Here is a 17,464-nt window from a genome sequence, read left to right as displayed (position 1 = left end):
TTTGAGACGGAGTCTCGCTCTGTCGCCCAGGCTGGAGTGCAGTGGCTGGATCTCAGCTCACTGCAAGCTCTGCCTCCTGGGTTTACGCCATTCTCCTGCCTCAGCCTCCGGAGTAGCTGGGACTACAGGCGCCCGCCACCTCGCCCGGCTAGATTTTTGTATTTTTTAGTAGAGACGGGGTTTCACCGTGTTAGCCAGGATGGTCTTGATCTCCTGACCTCGTGATCTGCCCGTCTCAGCCTCCCAAAGTGCTGGGATTACAGGCTTGAGCCACCGCGCCCGGCCTACTCAACCTAAGTATTATCAGTTCATAATGACACCTGATTTAGACCAGAACCAACTATTATATACTGTCAAAGGACTTTGTTTTTTTCTTTTTTTTTTTTAATCTCATTTACCTTAAAATCATTAATGTGTAGAAATTCATCAATGATAGATTTGGACTTCCTCTCCATTTCCTCTTCTGATAATGCAGCCTTGTCAGGAGCTGACACTGCTGAAATTTCTGGTTTTGCTATTAGAGAGGCCCCCAAAAAAGAAAAAGTAAAAATAATAAAAATTACTATTAAAATAGTGAGATTATGGTTGACAATATTATGTACTTTACATTATTTTTACAGTAAAGGCATTTAATAGCTACAAGACAATAGATACAAGACATTTAAACAGAATACAGAAACCTTTTGTTTTAGAATAGATTTGCACTAACTTTATAATCTACAATAACAATGAATAAGATTTAGGAACATGATAAACTTTCCTAATTAAAGCTTTTTTGTTCCTTTCTGTATTATGCTTGCTCCCCATTGCTTCGAAGATGAAGAGTTCACGAGGTCTTCACAATCCTGCACAGGTCAGGGCCCTGCTTGCCACTAAGCTTGAGCCACACTACTGCTTGAACAAACCGTGGCTATTCCTACTACAGCTCTGCTCATAGTAATCCTGTCCGGAGTGCTCTTTCCCTCTGCTTCACACCCATCCCTGTCTACAAACCTGTTTCATTCCCATGGGTCCTTCAGATGAAGGAAACCTCCCCTTGCCCTAATTCTACATAGCTCCTTGGTACCAGATAGTTCTAAGTATTCACTTAGAACTAAATTCCTTTCTTCATAGCACCTTTCTCAGTTTGTGTCTTCTGTGGAATTACTAAAAAAGGTCTTTCTGACTCAGCAGACTGAAGGCCGAGAACAGGGATCAAGTGCCTCACACTTACTGTGCATCTGGTAAATGTACAAATGAATCAGAAGATAAAAACACATAGAGCAGCTGTGCTACATTATTCACTACACACAAGGTATTTTAATATCCTAGCTTGTTATATTTCTTTTTTTTTTTTTTTTTTTTTGAGGCGGAGTCTGGCTCTGTGGCCCAGGCTGGAGTACAGTGGCCGGGATCTCAGCTCACTGCAAGCTCCGCCTCCCGGGTTCACGCCATTCTCCTGCCTCAGCCTCCCAGGTAGCTGGGACTACAGGCGCCCGCCACCGTGCCCGGCTAGTTTTTTGTATTTTTTAGTAGAGACGGGGTTTCACCATGTTAGCCAGGATGGTCTCGATCTCCTGACCTCGTGATCCGCCCGTCTCGGCCTCCCAAAGTGCTGGGATTACAGGCTTGAGCCACCGCGCCCGGCCTACTTGTTATATTTCAAAAGTATCCACCACAGATTAAAAAAAGTCACACGTCCCTAAAGCTGTATTATCTAAAGTAACACCAAGTGGGAGAAGACACTTTAATTTGTCTCTGAGATCCATTTAGGGACTACAGTTAAGAGAAACAATTTAAATAGTGAAACAAATTAGAAAGCTATCTAAATACTAAAAACAACTGGAATAACTTCATGATAAATATTTAAAAGAGGCTGAAAATAATCTTCAATTTAAACTGTTTTCCATTGCTATATTTGTCATCACAACATTTAATACTTTTTGAAAACCTTGTATTTATCAGGTAATGTTCTACGTATTTACATGTATTAACTTCTTATTTAATTTTCATAATATCCTGAAAAGGTAGATACAACTTATCCCCATTTAAAAGATAAGGAAACTGAAACACAGGTTAAATACATGAAGCAAGTTTTAGAGCATTATCTGAGCAAGTCCTCTAAGTATACACATGCTAAATGCATACAAAAACAATAGGTTACCAAGGAAGATGAAGGCGACTAAAGATAACCTAATACCTTCTCTTTGGTTTGTCTTGCAGTGGCTCAATAATGAGAATTTTCACACATTTGAGGGGCTCTTCACAGCATACACAATCTAACAGCCACGTAAAGTGTGGGATGTTACAGACTTGTAAGAAATTCAGATTGCTTAAAATACAGCAGGAGGACCTCCTCACCATAACATTTAATAAAGAATGGAGAAAACTTACAAACTGTCGAGCTAAGGCATACCTAGGGAATGAGAACTGTCATAAAACTATGAAATGCCCTTTAACTCTTCAGATGCTGGTATGCGTTGCTATTATGTGTTGATTCTAAAATCTACTCAGGCAGTCTCCTTTTTATTTTTCCTTCCAAATTTAAAACCCAAATCAGAATCTGCATCTGTTTAAGCCAAGTCTCTCACCTGACTCCCTTGTTTTATTTCGCTCAGCCTCAGTGCTGTTCCTCTCCACATCCACAGCCCCTGTGAGCTGCTTCACGGTCTCCAGCATCTCTCTCCGCTGCTCTTCTTGAGACTGATTGTCTAGCAGGTCTTTACTGCTGCCACCCCTCATGAAAGTATTTGGCCGAGCTGTTGCAGATGGAAGGGGCTTATCATTCTTCTCCCTGCCCATACTTCCACGACTTAAAAGACAAAACAACACTTTTCAAAGGAAAGACAAGCCCATGTCCCCTGCATATTCAAATTATAAAATAACACTAAGACTTTCTGAAAGTATGCAGAATAATTTTTCACAGATAACATTAGATGTGTGAGGCACCAATTATATTTCAAAGTCCGCTTATTCAACAAACAAGTAAAAGAGTACTTTAAAGGGAATATTTATTAAGATGTTTTAACTTTTTTCTCTGAAGGGATACTACTTAATACTTTAAAATGTCAGTGGTGGCCAAGCACGGTGGCTCACACCTGTAATCCCAGCACTTTGGGAGGCCGAGCAGGGCAGATCACTTGAGGTCAGGAGTTCAAGACCAGCCTGGTCAACATGGTGAAACTGTGTCTCTACTAAAAATACAAAAATTAGCCGGATTTGGTGGTGGGTGCCTGTAATCCCAGCTACTTGGGAGGCTGAGGTACGAGAATTGCCTGAAACTGCGAGGAGGAAGTTGCAGTGAGCCAAGATTGCACCACCACACTCTAGGCTGGGCGACAGTGAGACTCTGTCTCAAAAAAAAGTCAGTGATAATTTTGGTAATTTCTTTTTCTTTTCTTTTTTGAGATGGAGTTTTACTCTTGTTGCCCAGGCTGGAGTGCAATGGAGTGATCTCAGCTTACTACAACCTCTGCCTCCCAGGTTCAAGTGATTCTCTTGCCTCAGCCTCCTGAGTAGCTGGGATTACAGGCATGCACCACCATGCCTGACTAATTCTGTATTTTTAGTAGAGACAGGGTTTCTCCATGGTGGTCAGGCTGGTCTCGAACTCCCGACCTCAGGTGATCTGCCCACTTTGGCCTCCCAAACTGCTGGGATTACAGGCGTGAGCCACCATGCCTGGCCTTAATTTTGGCAATTTCTTATTTTAGTTTTTAAAAATCTTTCAGGAAAAAAGAAGACAATGATAAAAGTATGAGTTACACAAATGAAAGGGAAACAAATATAAGAACATGGTATCACTATCTTAGAACTTATACAATGGTACCTTTTTATTTAGAAACTGGAAACATGGAAAATATTTGAGAATCAAGTAAAAGCTGTCTTGGATTAGCTAACGCCATATATTTTATTCCTTCTAAGAGAGACTCTCCATATTTCCTGATTTCGTCTTCTTTTAGACAATTTTAACCAGCTGGGCAAACAGTTTGTTGGCTCATGGTAGACCAGAAGCAGCAAATTAAAAGGGAAAAGGAGAGACTCAGGCAGGAGAATGGTCTAACTATTGTGAAAGAAAGTACACAAGTGCTTAGGAAGCAGAACCATTAGGGGACATTTATGACAGAGCAAAGCGCCACAAGTGATACTCAATGACAATCTGAATCATCATGAAAAGCTGACTTACGCTAAGTATACTTCGTTTCAGAAGTCGTCAAGGGAATAAGTAACACAGTTTGCAAAGTCTACCTAATCAAACTTATTACAATAATAATAATAAAAAGCCTGATGGGAGGACCGCCTGAGACCACGAGTTCAATGCCAGCCTGGGCAACATAGCAAGATGCTATCTCTAAAAAATAATAATTAAAAAAAATTTTTAGAGCTTAAAGAAACTTCAGTTCTGAAAGTGCTTATGTAAAAAATGTTGTTTTTTGTGACTGCACTACAGGGTCCCCATTCATTGTATGTAAACCAGCCAACAGAATACTTCACTGTATCAATCCTATAAAAGCAAAAGTAGAAAGACAGTGAAATACGGAGACTAGCAAAAAATGAAGGACAACCTCAAATATAACGTGAAGAACACTGTGACAGAGAAATGAATGGGTGGATTGTCACGTTCTTTAATTCCCATAGTTGAGAATGCTACATGATTCTAGAGCATCTGGAGGATTAGCTTGGGGAGCCCCTAGACATGCCTCCAGGGCTGTTTGGGTGGGCCTAGCTTTCTTTTTTTTTTTTTTTTTTTTTTTCTGAGACGGGGTCTCGCTCTGTCTCCCAGGCTGGAGTGCAGTGGCACGATCTCGGCTCACTGCAAGCTCCGCCTCCCGGGTTCACGCCATTCTCCCGCCTCAGCCTCCCGAGTAGCTGGGACTACAGGCGCCCGCCACCACGCCCGGCTAATTTTTTGTATTTTTTATTAGAGACGGGGTTTCACAGTGTTAGCCAGGGTAGTCTTGATCTCCTGACCTCGTGATCCACCCGCCTCGGCCTCCCAAAGTGCTGGGATTACAGGCGTGAGCCACTGTGCCCGGCCCGGGCCTAGCTTTCTTAAGAATCCCTTCCCTCCCAGCCAGGCACAGTGGCTCACGCCCGTAATCCCAGCACTTTGGGAGGCCGAGGAGGGCCAATCACAAGGTCAGGAGATCATGATCATCCTGGCTAACACGGTGAAACCCTGTCTCTACTGAAAGTACAAAAAATTAGCCGGGCGTGGTGGCAGGTGCCTGAAGTCCCAGCTACTCGGGAGGCCGAGGCAGGAGAATGGCGTGAACCCAGGAGGTGGAGCTTGCAGTGAGCCAAAATCATGCCACTGCACTCCAGCCTGGGCGATAGTACAAGACCCCATCTCAAAAAAAGAAAAAAAAAAAGAATCCCTTCCCTCCTATCCCATCCCAAATCCACCACCCAATTATCTTCCTATCTTAGAATTATAGTGTGTGTGAAGATTAAAGAAGGAAATCAACTTTAGGAATAAAAGGAATGCATCTATAAGGATTACTATCAGAATCCTTGTTCCTATCTTGCCACACATACTGGCAAGCAGGCTGGCCTTGGGTAGACATAAAAAGCAGGGTTCTCACCTAGTTAAGGTCCTTCGGGAATCAAACTCTACAGACGTGGATGGCGTGGACCCTGAGGGTGCTGGAGGTTGCAGGGCAGAGAATCTGTTTAAACTGGAAGCACTTGACCGTAAGGCATCTACACATGTCAAGGATTTAGAAAAAAATACAAATCACATGACTAAAACGCAAATAATCAGTCATCTGCATCCTTGGGTGAGGCCTGAGACCAGGCATTCCTAACAAGCTTAGGTGATGCCAATCTCCTGGTCCCTCTACCATATTCTGAGAAGCAAAGTGTTAGAAGGAATTTGCATGTAACAAAGAGTTTAATTTATTACAACCATTTGTTCCTTTAAGAACATAGTAAACGGGTGGGAGTGGCAAATAGAGGGAGAAGGCGAGCAAAAACAGAACAAAACTTTAACAAAGCTAACCAACACAAATGCTTCAATCTCATGTGTGTACAAATATGCACGTGGGTTTTACTGAATAATGACATTTTTTAAAATTTAAAGAAAAAAGGCTGAAATTACTTAGTAGAAGGGACATATGGGAAGTAGGTTAACATTGAACTTTTTTGTTCTTTCCATTGGGCTTCCTCAGTTAATAGGATGTGTTCGTGATGATCCAAACATCTTTGGTCTTCAGGTCAAATCTCTCAAAATCTGATTTTCAAAAAAGATTTTGAACAATATTTCTTTATTCTTTTATAACTCCCTAAAATTACAGTAAATGCACCTGCATATTAAGATTCTTTCCTCAACACAATGAGTTTCCCTTTTAATTTGAGGTCCCAGTAGTTTCTCTAGCTATATTAAATTTGTCAACAACTACAAAAAGGAACCTAAAAAATTAAGGTCTTAGCGGCTGAGTGTGGCTCACAACTGTAATCCCAGCACTCAGGAGGCCAAGGTGGGAGGATCACTGGAGCCCAGGAGTGCAAGACTAGCCTAGACAACACAGTGAGACTCCATCTCTACAAAAAAAAAAAAAAAAAAATCAGTCAGGTGTGATGGCGTGTGCCGGTAGTCCCAGCTACTCAGGAGACTGAGGCAGGAAGATTGCTTGAACCTAGGTGGTTGAGGCTGTGGTGAGCTGTGATCATGCTACTACACTCCAGCCTGGGTGACATAGTGGGATCCAATCTCAAAAAAATAAATACATAAAATAAAAATAAATCAATAAACAAAGGTCTTAATTAGCCTAAATGAATGAACTGAAATTTGTTTTTAAAATGCTTAAAATTATTTAAGGATCCTGAGAAAGGATCTATGTTGAAAGGAAAGGGCTACCAATAAAATTTTAGGCATGATTAGTCTACACATCTTTCCCTAAAACCATCATTCGATGACTATGGGAATGTGCTGTGAGGCGAATGCTAACAAGCCACAGCCAGGTTTGAGGAGGAACACTGCACACTTACCAGTCTCGCTTGCCTTTGCTCCACCACTGCTGCCTTTTCCCCAGCTGCCTAGCTGTGCTTTAGGTACCAGCTGAATTTTTTCATCAATTGTAGGCTGTAACATAAGGGACCACAAGTCAGTTATAGGAAATATTCTAGAAGAATAGCTTTTCTTTTATTTTTTTTTCTTCTTCAGTGAAGTAGAACCAATTTTAGCAACAAAAAATTTGTTTGGAATGCCAATTTAATAGAAACAGAAATTGGAGCTGTTCTCATTAAACTGGGATCCATGTGGCCCCTGAAGCACTTCCTTGGACTCCAGTTTCCATAAAATACTGTTTGGTCTAGAGAATGCATCCAGGTCCTCCTGTTTAAGATGGTTTATGAATTTGCTAACTGTAATAAGCAGTTTCTAATCATTCTTCTTGTACACTACCCATTAATTTTAAAAAGAAAAAAACACAAATACCACAAAATTAATTCATTAGTGTCTTTACATGACTGTCAGAACACAGATCAACAGACACAAAAATTTCATGTTGGGGCTAGAGACAAGCAGTGGGATGTGAGTATTCAACAAAGAATAAGAAGACAGACATTGGAATGTTAGGCAGTGAGCGTAGGAAGTTAAGGTGCCTGATATCTCACGTTTAATCTTCCAAGCACACCTTTACTACAAGTGAAATAAGATTACGCTGTATGCATTATGTTATTATAAAATAAATATAACATAAAAGCTGTAATGTAGCTCTTTGTAAAAAAGATATTTCTATGTTCTGACAGCTCATAGTATGTTGCTATGCTATATAATGTGCTTTCACACAAACCTCTCCCAATTAACAATAAATATGTTTAATAGTTTTGTTCTAGGATACTCATGTATAGTACCTCCAGTATAACTATCTGAATACACAAAGTTTATTAACAATTTACATACTTAAAAATATTAAAGTAGTAATGTTGGAGATTTGATACCAGCATTGTTTTTATAGTATCCAAGCACGGAAAGCATAATATTTAAAAATACAAACGTTGTTATTAAATACTGACACATTTTTCAAAATGCTGGAGGACTTCTTTAAACATAAACTTTTGGTTAAAACTGTCTCTAGATGGAAATGGAGATGGGTAAGACTCAAACTGTATTCAGCAATGGAATTCTTGCTCTGAGATATAAACAACTAGAAGAAAGTACCAGAATCTTGGAGAAAAGGATCTTAGCTAATTACATTATTAAGAGATATCCAGAGGGAGAATTTTCTATCATGAAGCAAAGCTTCGACAAAACTGTGAGGTGCAAATGACATAGCCCATTTTATTCCAATTTTCTTAAAGATTTTTCTTAATATTTCTTGTCAGTTATCTTCTTTCATGTGGTATTTTCACATTAGTTTTGATTGTCTTCAGTATTTTGCTAGCAGGGTGCCAGTTTTCAGAACTATGGAAAGTATACGGATCAAACTAGACTTGCAAACGATTTGGAAAACCCACTGGACTTTAGAAATTTCCACTCTTATCATATTTAATACTGCTTTCTCTACATTCTCCAAAGTTCTTCATTCTACTTACATGATCAACTTTTACTGCTGAAAATACCTGCTACAGAGTTTCTTCCTCTTACTGCCCACAGACTCTCAAAAGAGAGGAAAGCAGAGTCTATTAAATCCTTACTACAGAATGATTTCTAGTAGGCCCTCTGTGGTTTCCTTTAGGCCTTGGATAAGGCAAAGCTTTCATGGTAAGGTTTAAACAGGTGATTGCTTTTTTCCCCAGAGCTATGGATACATTGTGTAAAAGCCTGCAATTGACTTAGGCTTCTAAAATATCTTTATTACCTCTCTTATATTAAGCATCTTATGTCTAAGAAGTAATCTAGTCTCTCTCTCTTTAATAAACCCTTATAGAAGCAGAAATGAGTATGTAGAATACATTGATCAATAGCAATTTGAAGAAAAATGCATTAAAAAACAACCACCCCATGGATTTGCAATATTGCTGTTTTACATAAATAAGTACTTTTGAGACTCGTGTTCTGCAACTATTGTAAATTGTGTGTGTGTTTAATATCAAAGGCATCAAAGGAGAGTGTCAATTGTACTTTAAATGTCAGACTCACCTTAGTGATTTTTAGGAATTTTGAGGGGTCCAGTACCCGACTGTTCTTGGCCCCTTGTACAGTGTTCCACCCACCTTCATCCACTCTCTGGACACCTGCAAGGAGAACAGAGTGTCAGTCTCTCATCTGTCTCAAGTCAGTTGGACACTGAAAGAGTGAGCAATATTTTCATCAAAACCAAGAAGAAAGACAACAGAAGCTGTTAAAGCATTGATGACAGTATCTTTAATCCCACGGCAGGAAAATATATGCAGAAGCACGGCTTATTTTGGCTCACCCATGAAACATTACCGACCTACAAACAAACAACTGACACAAATGAATATCTGGTGCTGGAGAAGGCAGGGCCAAATCCAGTATTCACAGAATTAATGACTAGAACACTTTGGGAGAAGTCAGATGGAAATTATTTATTCTAAAGTATATTGTATTTAATGGGGTCAAATGACAGAAGTATGCTTTGATTATTTCCCAAACCTGCTTCTCCAACATTTCAGCTGCTCAGGCGGAAAACCTTGACTCCTCTTTCATACTTCATATCCAATTTTTGTCAGTAAACCTTGTCAGTTAAACCTATACAATACATTCAGAATCTACTAACAACATTAGCAGTTTTGTTTAAGCCACCAACACCCCTTTCCTAGATTACTGTAGAGACCTGTTTTGGCCTTCCTGCTTCTACCTTCAGCTGTGCTCATCATGGCAGCCAGTGTGATCCCAGTAAAGTACAAGATTCTGCCACTTTTTTGTTCAAAACACTTCTGATATCTTTCTATCTCATTCAGAGAAAAAGAGAAGATTCCTTACAAATGGCCTCTAAATAATCTGGCTCCTGTTGCCTCTCAGTCCCCATCTTCTACCACTCTCCCAGTCAGGCCCTTCTTAGGTTCAGCTGCACTGGCCCCATTGCTGTTCCTTGAAAATGCTGCTTCAGGGTCTTTGTACTTACTACTCCCTTTGCCTAAAAGTCTCTTTCCCCACATTTCCACATGATTTAACACCCTCACTTGCTTCAGGTCTTTGCTCAAACAATACCAACTTTTATATTTTCCCCAATTTTCCTATTTAAAACTGCATCCTACTCGCCAGGATTTGCACTCCCTAGTCCCTTCTCCTTGCTTTTTCTACAAATTTATTTGACAAATGATATATTTTATTTAAGTATTTATTATTTATTGTCTCCTCTCTCCCCTCTACCATAAGATGTAAGCCACATGATGGAAAGGGCTTTGGGTACCTTTTTAAGTGACAGACAATAAATACTTGCTGAATGAATTAATAAATTGAAAGATCACCTGTCTATCCAAAAGCTTTTCTGGTCCTAACATACTTCTTGATTTTCTCTGTGCTATCTGATATTACTGATCATAAACAGACTTGCTTCTTCCTTGTTTCTATGACACTTGTATCTTAGTCCTTTCTCTCCACTTGCTCTTATCTGTCACTTTTCCAAGAGTTCTTTTCTTCCTTTAGTCATATGTGAATACCCTCCATGAATTAGGCTTTGATATCTACTCCTTTTCCCTCTCAATCTGGTTCAATGATAAATAAAAGTTATTACCCAAAAGGCACTGCAGCAGGTACTAGAGTGAGGAAGGTAAGTGTGGTATCTCAAGAAACCTGAAACTAAATTTTCTTCTCTGCAGAATTCATCTCTCCTAACAATTTCACTATAAGCTCTACTGTGTCTGTGACAATAACTAATGGTTACGAAGTATTTACTATCAGCCAGAAAATTATCATTTCCCTCTGAAAAAGGTTTTCTTTTCCAGTGTTCCTAAACTTAGTAAATGGACTATTGTCCCAGGTTTAAAATGCCTTCTATTTCATCTTTCACTTTTTTTGCATGTCTCTTTCTTTTTATTTATTTATTTATTTTTTGAGATGTAGTCTCACTCTGTTCACCAGGCTGGAGTGCAGTGGTGCAATTGCGGCTCACTGCAACCTCCAACTCCTGGGTTCAAGTGATTCTCCTGCCTCAGCCTCCTGAGTATCTGGGACTACAGGCACACACCACTATATCTAGCAAATTTTTTAGTAGAGATGGGGTTTCACCATGGTGGTCAGGCTAGTCTCAAACTCCTGAACACAAATGATCCACCAACCTCAGCCTCCCAAAGTGCTGGGATTACAGGCATGAGCCACCATGCCCAGCCTGCTACAAAGTGCCCCTTTCTTAAATAAAGTTTTCTTTCAGCTGTCTGTCTCTCTTCTTTTCCTCTAAATTTTAACACTTAATGGAGACTACATTTCATAATTGATACTATCTTCTATTTGCTTAACAAATGTTCCTCTTTTGCTTGTCAAAAGTTTTACCTTACCAGATAAACTGTACACTTTGAGAGGGAAGTAACCACATTTTCCACTTCTTTTTCTAGTCTCACCAATTCTGAATATATAGAAGATGCTCAATAAAGTCTTACTGCTTACTGGCTTTTAAGTAGTGAAAGACATCATGCTTTGTTCCTGCATTTTCTACTTTTACTCAATAACTTTACTCTTCAGGTGAAACTGCTTCACCTAACAATCACCACTCTATTCTTTGGGCTATTCTTTCTGATCTCATTTTACACCTATAAATAGATAATTTTTAATATGTATTCGTGAAACTTCCAAGTTCTGTAAACTCTGGTGGATTCTGGCCTCACCTGGTCTTCTCTTCTCTTTGGTCATGAGCTGCTGGACCTTCCTTTGCTCTTCTTGTTCTTCTATTTTAGCTTCTTTGTGAATCTGTTCGATAGTTTTAGGCCCTTGATCTGCTCTTCGAGATACCCAATTGCACTATAAAAGTCGAAAATAAGGTTATCTGCCAGATAACTGAAAATTTTTTAAAATTTAAAAATTTGTAATTTTTACTACTGGAAAAGTACAAAATACCTACAAAAGCTGTATTATGGTAGTTTCTCATGTATCTTATAGATGACACTATGAGCAGTTTAGGATTAGAGCTAAAGAATTAAAATCTTCTCAATCAAACCTGACCAACTGTATACTACATATTCCAACAGCCAGTGGATACAAAGAACAGGGTGAAAGACGGCCCAAATTTATTATTATATTTTTAAGCATGGCATATATTTCTCTGTGGACTAAACAGATTTTATCTGTATCAGTATTTTGTACATTTGAAAGGAGGAGAGAAAAGTAAAAATGACGAGGATTTCTTGGCCTTGCCTTAATCTGTGGGATTACTACTCAGATCATACCACACTCCATAAGGGTTCTAAGTCAAGGATGACTCCTGCTTTTCTTTCTCCAATATCATGGTTCTGATATTCTACACAAAGGTCCACACCACTCTGCCCTTTGGTTATCCCCTGTATTAAGGACAAAATAAGTTGTCACTTTATAATTATACTTCTCCCTTCTCTCCCTAGCAACAGTCCCAAAATCTGATATACGTAGAAGCGGCTGATAACATGGGTGGAGACATTTTTTATATTTATTTATATTAGCTAGAGGCAAGAATGGGAAACAGGTTTAAATCAGAATGCAAATTCTGATCAACTAGTGGTGGCTTTCGTAATATGAAGGATCGTAAGGATCACATCTAGTCTCAGCAAGATAAAGAATCATCATCAATGCTATCTGGCCTGGGTAGATAGAAATAAGAGGTAGGGCTTTGTTCACTTTCTCTAGTGATGTAGTATATTCCCTGTCGGAGTGAAACTTACAAAAGAGTAACTCCCTGTAGGTGTTAAACTTAAAAAAGAGAAAAGTAGTAGTAACAAAAACAGCACCTGGTAAGATAAATGAGAAAAAAAAAAAAAAAAACGAAACAAAAACAGCAGCAGAATAGCAGGGTCACAGGAAAAACGAAAGAGAAGAAAACACCAATATCTGAGCTGGGCACTTTACATAATTATTCCACTGACTCTTTACAACAAATCTACAAGGCAGGCAACATCCTCGTTTTAGAGATTAAAAATGTAAGGCTCAGAGAGTTAAATGTATTTACTGTAGAGATGAGACTTGCTGATTATTTAGCTTACAAAGACTAAATTTAATTGAATTTAAATTTGAATGGAGTTTGAATTCAGAATGGCTGATTACAAAATTGCAAGTGGCTGGGCACAGTGGCTCACTCCTGTAATCCCAGCACTTTGGGAGGCTTGAGGTCAGGAGTTCCAGACCAGCTTGGCCAACAGCGTGAAACCCCATCTCCACTAAAATTACAAAAATTGCCCAGGTGTGGGGACATGTGCCGGTAATCCCAGCTACTTGGGAGGCTGAGGCGGTAGCATCACCTGAACCTGGGAGGCGGAGGTTGCAGTGAGCTGAAACTGAGCCACTGCACTCCAGTCTGGGCGACAGAGTGAGACTATGTCTCAAAAAAACAAAACAAACAAACAAAAAAAAAAAAAAACAAAGCAAAAACAAAATATGGTTTGATAATCAGAGTAAGGAGAAGCAGCACGTAACTGGCAATAGGACTTCTGTCCTTCCTCAGAACTCTCCCACTGGAAGTTTGCCAATTCAAGTTCTGAAAGTCCTGAAGCAAAAGCACTGACTTTACACATGTAAACAACAGGACATCCTTCCCCAGTCCAATTCCTTTAAAGAGACTGGACCAGTAAGCGTATTATTTTTTTTCCCCACTCACCAGCCTTAGGTCTATTACATCTTGAAGCATGAACCGAATCCTAGATGAGGTTTTTCTTTCTTTCACAATTTTCTCCATCTGATTAAAGTACTGGTCCATACGTGGCTGCAAGAGACAAAATCATTAGTACTCCTGTCTGAGAAACTTAAATATAATTTTCCCATGTTACAGGTATTTATTTATGTAGTTATCTATTTATTTTCTTAGAGATGGGGTCTCACTCTGTTGCCCAGGATGGAGTGCAGAGGCACAATCACAGCTCACTGCAGCTTATACCTCTCAGGCTCAACCGATCCCACCTCAGCCTCTAGAGTAGCTGGGACTACAGGAACATGCCACTATGCCTGGCTAATCTTTTAAGTTTTTGTAGAGATGGGGTCTCATTATGTTGCTGAGGCTGGTCTTGAACTCCTGGGCTCAAGTGATCCTCCAGCCTTGGCCTCTCAAAGTGCTGGAATTTCAGGCATTAGTCACTGCGTCCAGCCCATGTAGTTTTTAAAATGGTCTAGGAATATCAATTTATAGCGAAAATATAATGTGGTAGAATTTTTATTTTTATTTTTTTTAGACAGGGTCTTGTTCTGTCACCCAGTTGTGAGTGCAGTGGGTCAATTATGGCTTACCGCAGCCTCAATCTTCTGGGCTTAAGTCATCTGTCCGCCTCAGCTTCCCAAGTAGCTGGGACCACAGGCATACGCCACTACACTTAGCTAAATTTTTCTGTGTGTATGATTTTTTTGAGATATGAAATCTCACTATGTTACCCAGGCTGGTCTCAAACGGCTGAGCTCAAGCAATCCTTCTGCCTCAGCCTCCCAAAGTATTAGGATTATGAGTCACTCTGCCTGGCCATGTGGTAGAATTTTTAGTTGTTCATATGACCACCTAAAATAAAGACTACATTTTTCTAGGCTCCTGGCAGCTGGCTTTGGTCATGTGATTAATTACAGGCACTAATATAAATGGAAATGTTATGCTATAGCTTCCTATGGCCTTCCTAAAGAGACCCAAGGGGCTAGGCACAGTGACTCATACCTGTAATCCTAGCAGTTAGGGAGGCCAAGGCAAGAGGATGGCTTGAAGCCAGGAGTTTAAGACCAGCCTGGGCAACTAAGTGAGACCCCTCATCTCTACGAAAAGTAAAAAAAAAAAAAGGAAAAAAAAATTGGGTGACAGGGTAAGACCCTGTTACTTTTTTTTTTTTGAGAGGGAGTTTCGCTCCTGTTGTCCAGGCTGGAGTGCGATGGCTCACTGCAACCTGCACCTCCTAGGTTCAGGCAATTCTCCTGTCTCAGCCTCAAGAGGAGCTGGGATTACGTGCATGCGCCACCACGCCTGGCTAATTTTGTATTTTTAGTAGAGACGGGGTTTCTCTATGTTGGTCAGGCTGGTCACGAACTCCCAACCTCAGGATTTGCCCGCCTCAGCCTCCCAAAGTGCTGGGATTACAAGCGTGAGCCACCATGCCCGGCCGACCCTGTTACTTAAAAAAAAAAGTGAAAGAGAGAGAGAGAGACAGAGAGACAGAGAGAGGTGGTTGTGTCTTTTGCCCCTTTTCCTACCTTCTCTGGCGAGAATGATTAGGACAACGGTTACACTTTAGGAGTCACAGAACGTTAAGCTGAAAACACTTACCTCTGAACTTTGTTTACATAAATAAGAAATAAACCTCAATCCTGTATAAACCACTGGGTTTTCTGTCACAGCTAAGCATAATCCTAGCTGAATTAGATGTTACGGAGCATTTCTGACATTATTTCTTTGAAGCATTTCTAATTTCTATAACCCTTAAACAGTACATATTATTACAGTATTTTTAATGATTTCTTATATTATGGTTAGATAGCTGTGTCATCAATTAGAGTATAAACTTTAGAAGCTACTGCTGGGTCTTCATTTCTGCATTACCCTTAGGCCATAGTAGTTTTCCTTTTCGTATTTCTGTTCCCAAATTGTCAAATGGTTACAGAAGAAGAAAAAAGAATATGAGACAAATAATCTGAAGAATCTACAAACTGGCTTTTACACAATTTGGGACCCTCCTCACCTCTGACTCTAATGGAAATGTAAGGAGCACGATGGTTGAACACTGACAATGAGATGGGCAAAAGAAGAAAAATAAACAGCCTAGACCTTTGGGACAAGATAGAACTATTTTGTTTGCAGTCTAAGTTCTTTTGCAACTGACAAGGAGCCTCTGTGAAGGTTTCTGAGCTTCTAGATTTTTACCTTTGCTTTTTCAAAGTCCAAGTCTTTGCCAATGGTGGTGAGCAGGCGACACAGGCACTCCAGGGATTCTTCATCATGGTTCTTTAGCAGCTTCACCACACAGTCGTGCATGATGGCTTCAGTCAGCATTTTGAGTTTAAAGAGTTCTCCAATAAACTTGATGTTGCCAATGGATCTCCGCCGGGCTTTGTCCTTGGCTTCTTCCAGTTCTTCATGAAGCCTGGTCCTCTCCTCTGGCTGTTGTATAAGGAGGAATAATAGCATCTTGATGATGAAAGTGTACTGCACAACAAACACTACTGACTCTTTCTAGGGGTCAGATGCCCCGTGAGAATCTAATAGCAAGTGTGAATCTACTCCTCAGAAAACTGAACTATACCCATCCACTTCAGATTTTTGGAATTCAGTGACCTGACTCAGGCTTAAATTGAATCGCTGGCATGGAAAATTGAGCTGTCCCCTATATTAGACACTAAAAGGAACAAAGCATTCCCCTAAACATTAATATGTTGTTTCGACATGAAAAAAAAAGGCAATAGGTCCCTCTTAAGGTAGCAGGGAGATGCTGTATCCAGCTTCCTGAAATTTCTACTTTACAGTGCTCAAAGTGTACAAGCACTGTCTTTCTATGAAAATACTTACAGCACTGGCAGCCTCAAGTTCTTTCTGCTTCTTCTCAAAGACATCATCATCTGCTTTATCTTTTTCAAACTCCTTCTGGCAACGGTTCAGTAGCAGCTTCCGGAAATTCACTGTGTTACCAGGCTTGTCTGCCATGGGTACTTTCAGCTACATCCAGACAGGAAAATAAAGAAAAGCAACAAGATTATGTAAAGACATTACAAATATCTGTTTGCTTTATTGTATGAAATATGCTGACTGAACCACAGGCAAGCATTCTATAAGAGGCAAACAATATAGCTTCAGGCATTTCATGATTCAACAGTAATATGTTTTAAATTTTATTTAGAAAAGACACACATTCCTCTCATATAAATGTATTCTTTTTTTAGCCATGCTTCTAGTTGACATGGAAATCCTTGTCATATCATTGCAACTATAACCCTGAACTTATCTAGACCTTATTTAAAAAAAAAAAAAAAAAACTGTGTAGAGTTATTACTTCTTTTTTTAAGAAGTACCATTGTAGTAAGTATTTTGGTTTAATAGGACACACAGAAATGACATAAGACAAGGGAGAATTTGCTGGCTATCGCAAAACTGTTGTAGGTGAGATCCTTATTACATTTATGCAGAAGTTGGGATACTGGGGGATTTTTGATATATCTTTCCATTGGGGAATGTCATAATGTTAGTACTTACCTTGACTATAAATATAGTATGTTTATTGCTTATTGCTTATGTGCCATGAGAATATACTAGTTCTCCAAAAGTTTGGAAGCAACATCCTTACAAGGTTTTCCTCCAAATCCAACAATAATTGTTTTCTAATAGTCGTAATAGCTCAAGGTTACTTGTAACCAAACACAGAGACATTCTCATGAACATATTTAGAATATAAAGACAGTAGACTGCAGCGGGGATTCTACTAAAATATTCTAATGTAC

General features: G+C 39.6%; 1 protein-coding gene across 13 annotated transcripts in view; it reads right to left on the bottom strand.

The window, feature by feature from the left end:
• Positions 1–17,464, bottom strand: part of EIF4G3 (eukaryotic translation initiation factor 4 gamma 3) — a 371,961-nt gene that overhangs the window by 39,448 nt on the left and 315,049 nt on the right. For all 13 annotated transcript variants that reach the window (XM_023219748.2, XM_023219746.1, XM_023219747.1 and 10 more), the window contains 9 exons: positions 16,539–16,685; positions 15,897–16,133; positions 13,668–13,772; positions 11,713–11,845; positions 9,065–9,159; positions 6,970–7,063; positions 5,565–5,682; positions 2,571–2,791; positions 399–514 (listed from right to left, as the gene is read on the bottom strand). In XM_023219748.2, the coding sequence (XP_023075516.1) occupies positions 399–514; positions 2,571–2,791; positions 5,565–5,682; positions 6,970–7,063; positions 9,065–9,159; positions 11,713–11,845; positions 13,668–13,772; positions 15,897–16,133; positions 16,539–16,685 (1,266 nt within the window). The remainder of the gene's footprint in view (positions 1–398; positions 515–2,570; positions 2,792–5,564; positions 5,683–6,969; positions 7,064–9,064; positions 9,160–11,712; positions 11,846–13,667; positions 13,773–15,896; positions 16,134–16,538; positions 16,686–17,464) is intronic.

The sequence above is a fragment of the Piliocolobus tephrosceles genome, chromosome 1 (assembly GCF_002776525.5).
Source record: "Piliocolobus tephrosceles isolate RC106 chromosome 1, ASM277652v3, whole genome shotgun sequence".
Taxonomy (NCBI): Eukaryota; Metazoa; Chordata; class Mammalia; order Primates; family Cercopithecidae; genus Piliocolobus; species Piliocolobus tephrosceles.
Note: the sequence above shows the minus strand (reverse complement) of the source record. Positions and strands in the feature narration are given on the sequence as shown.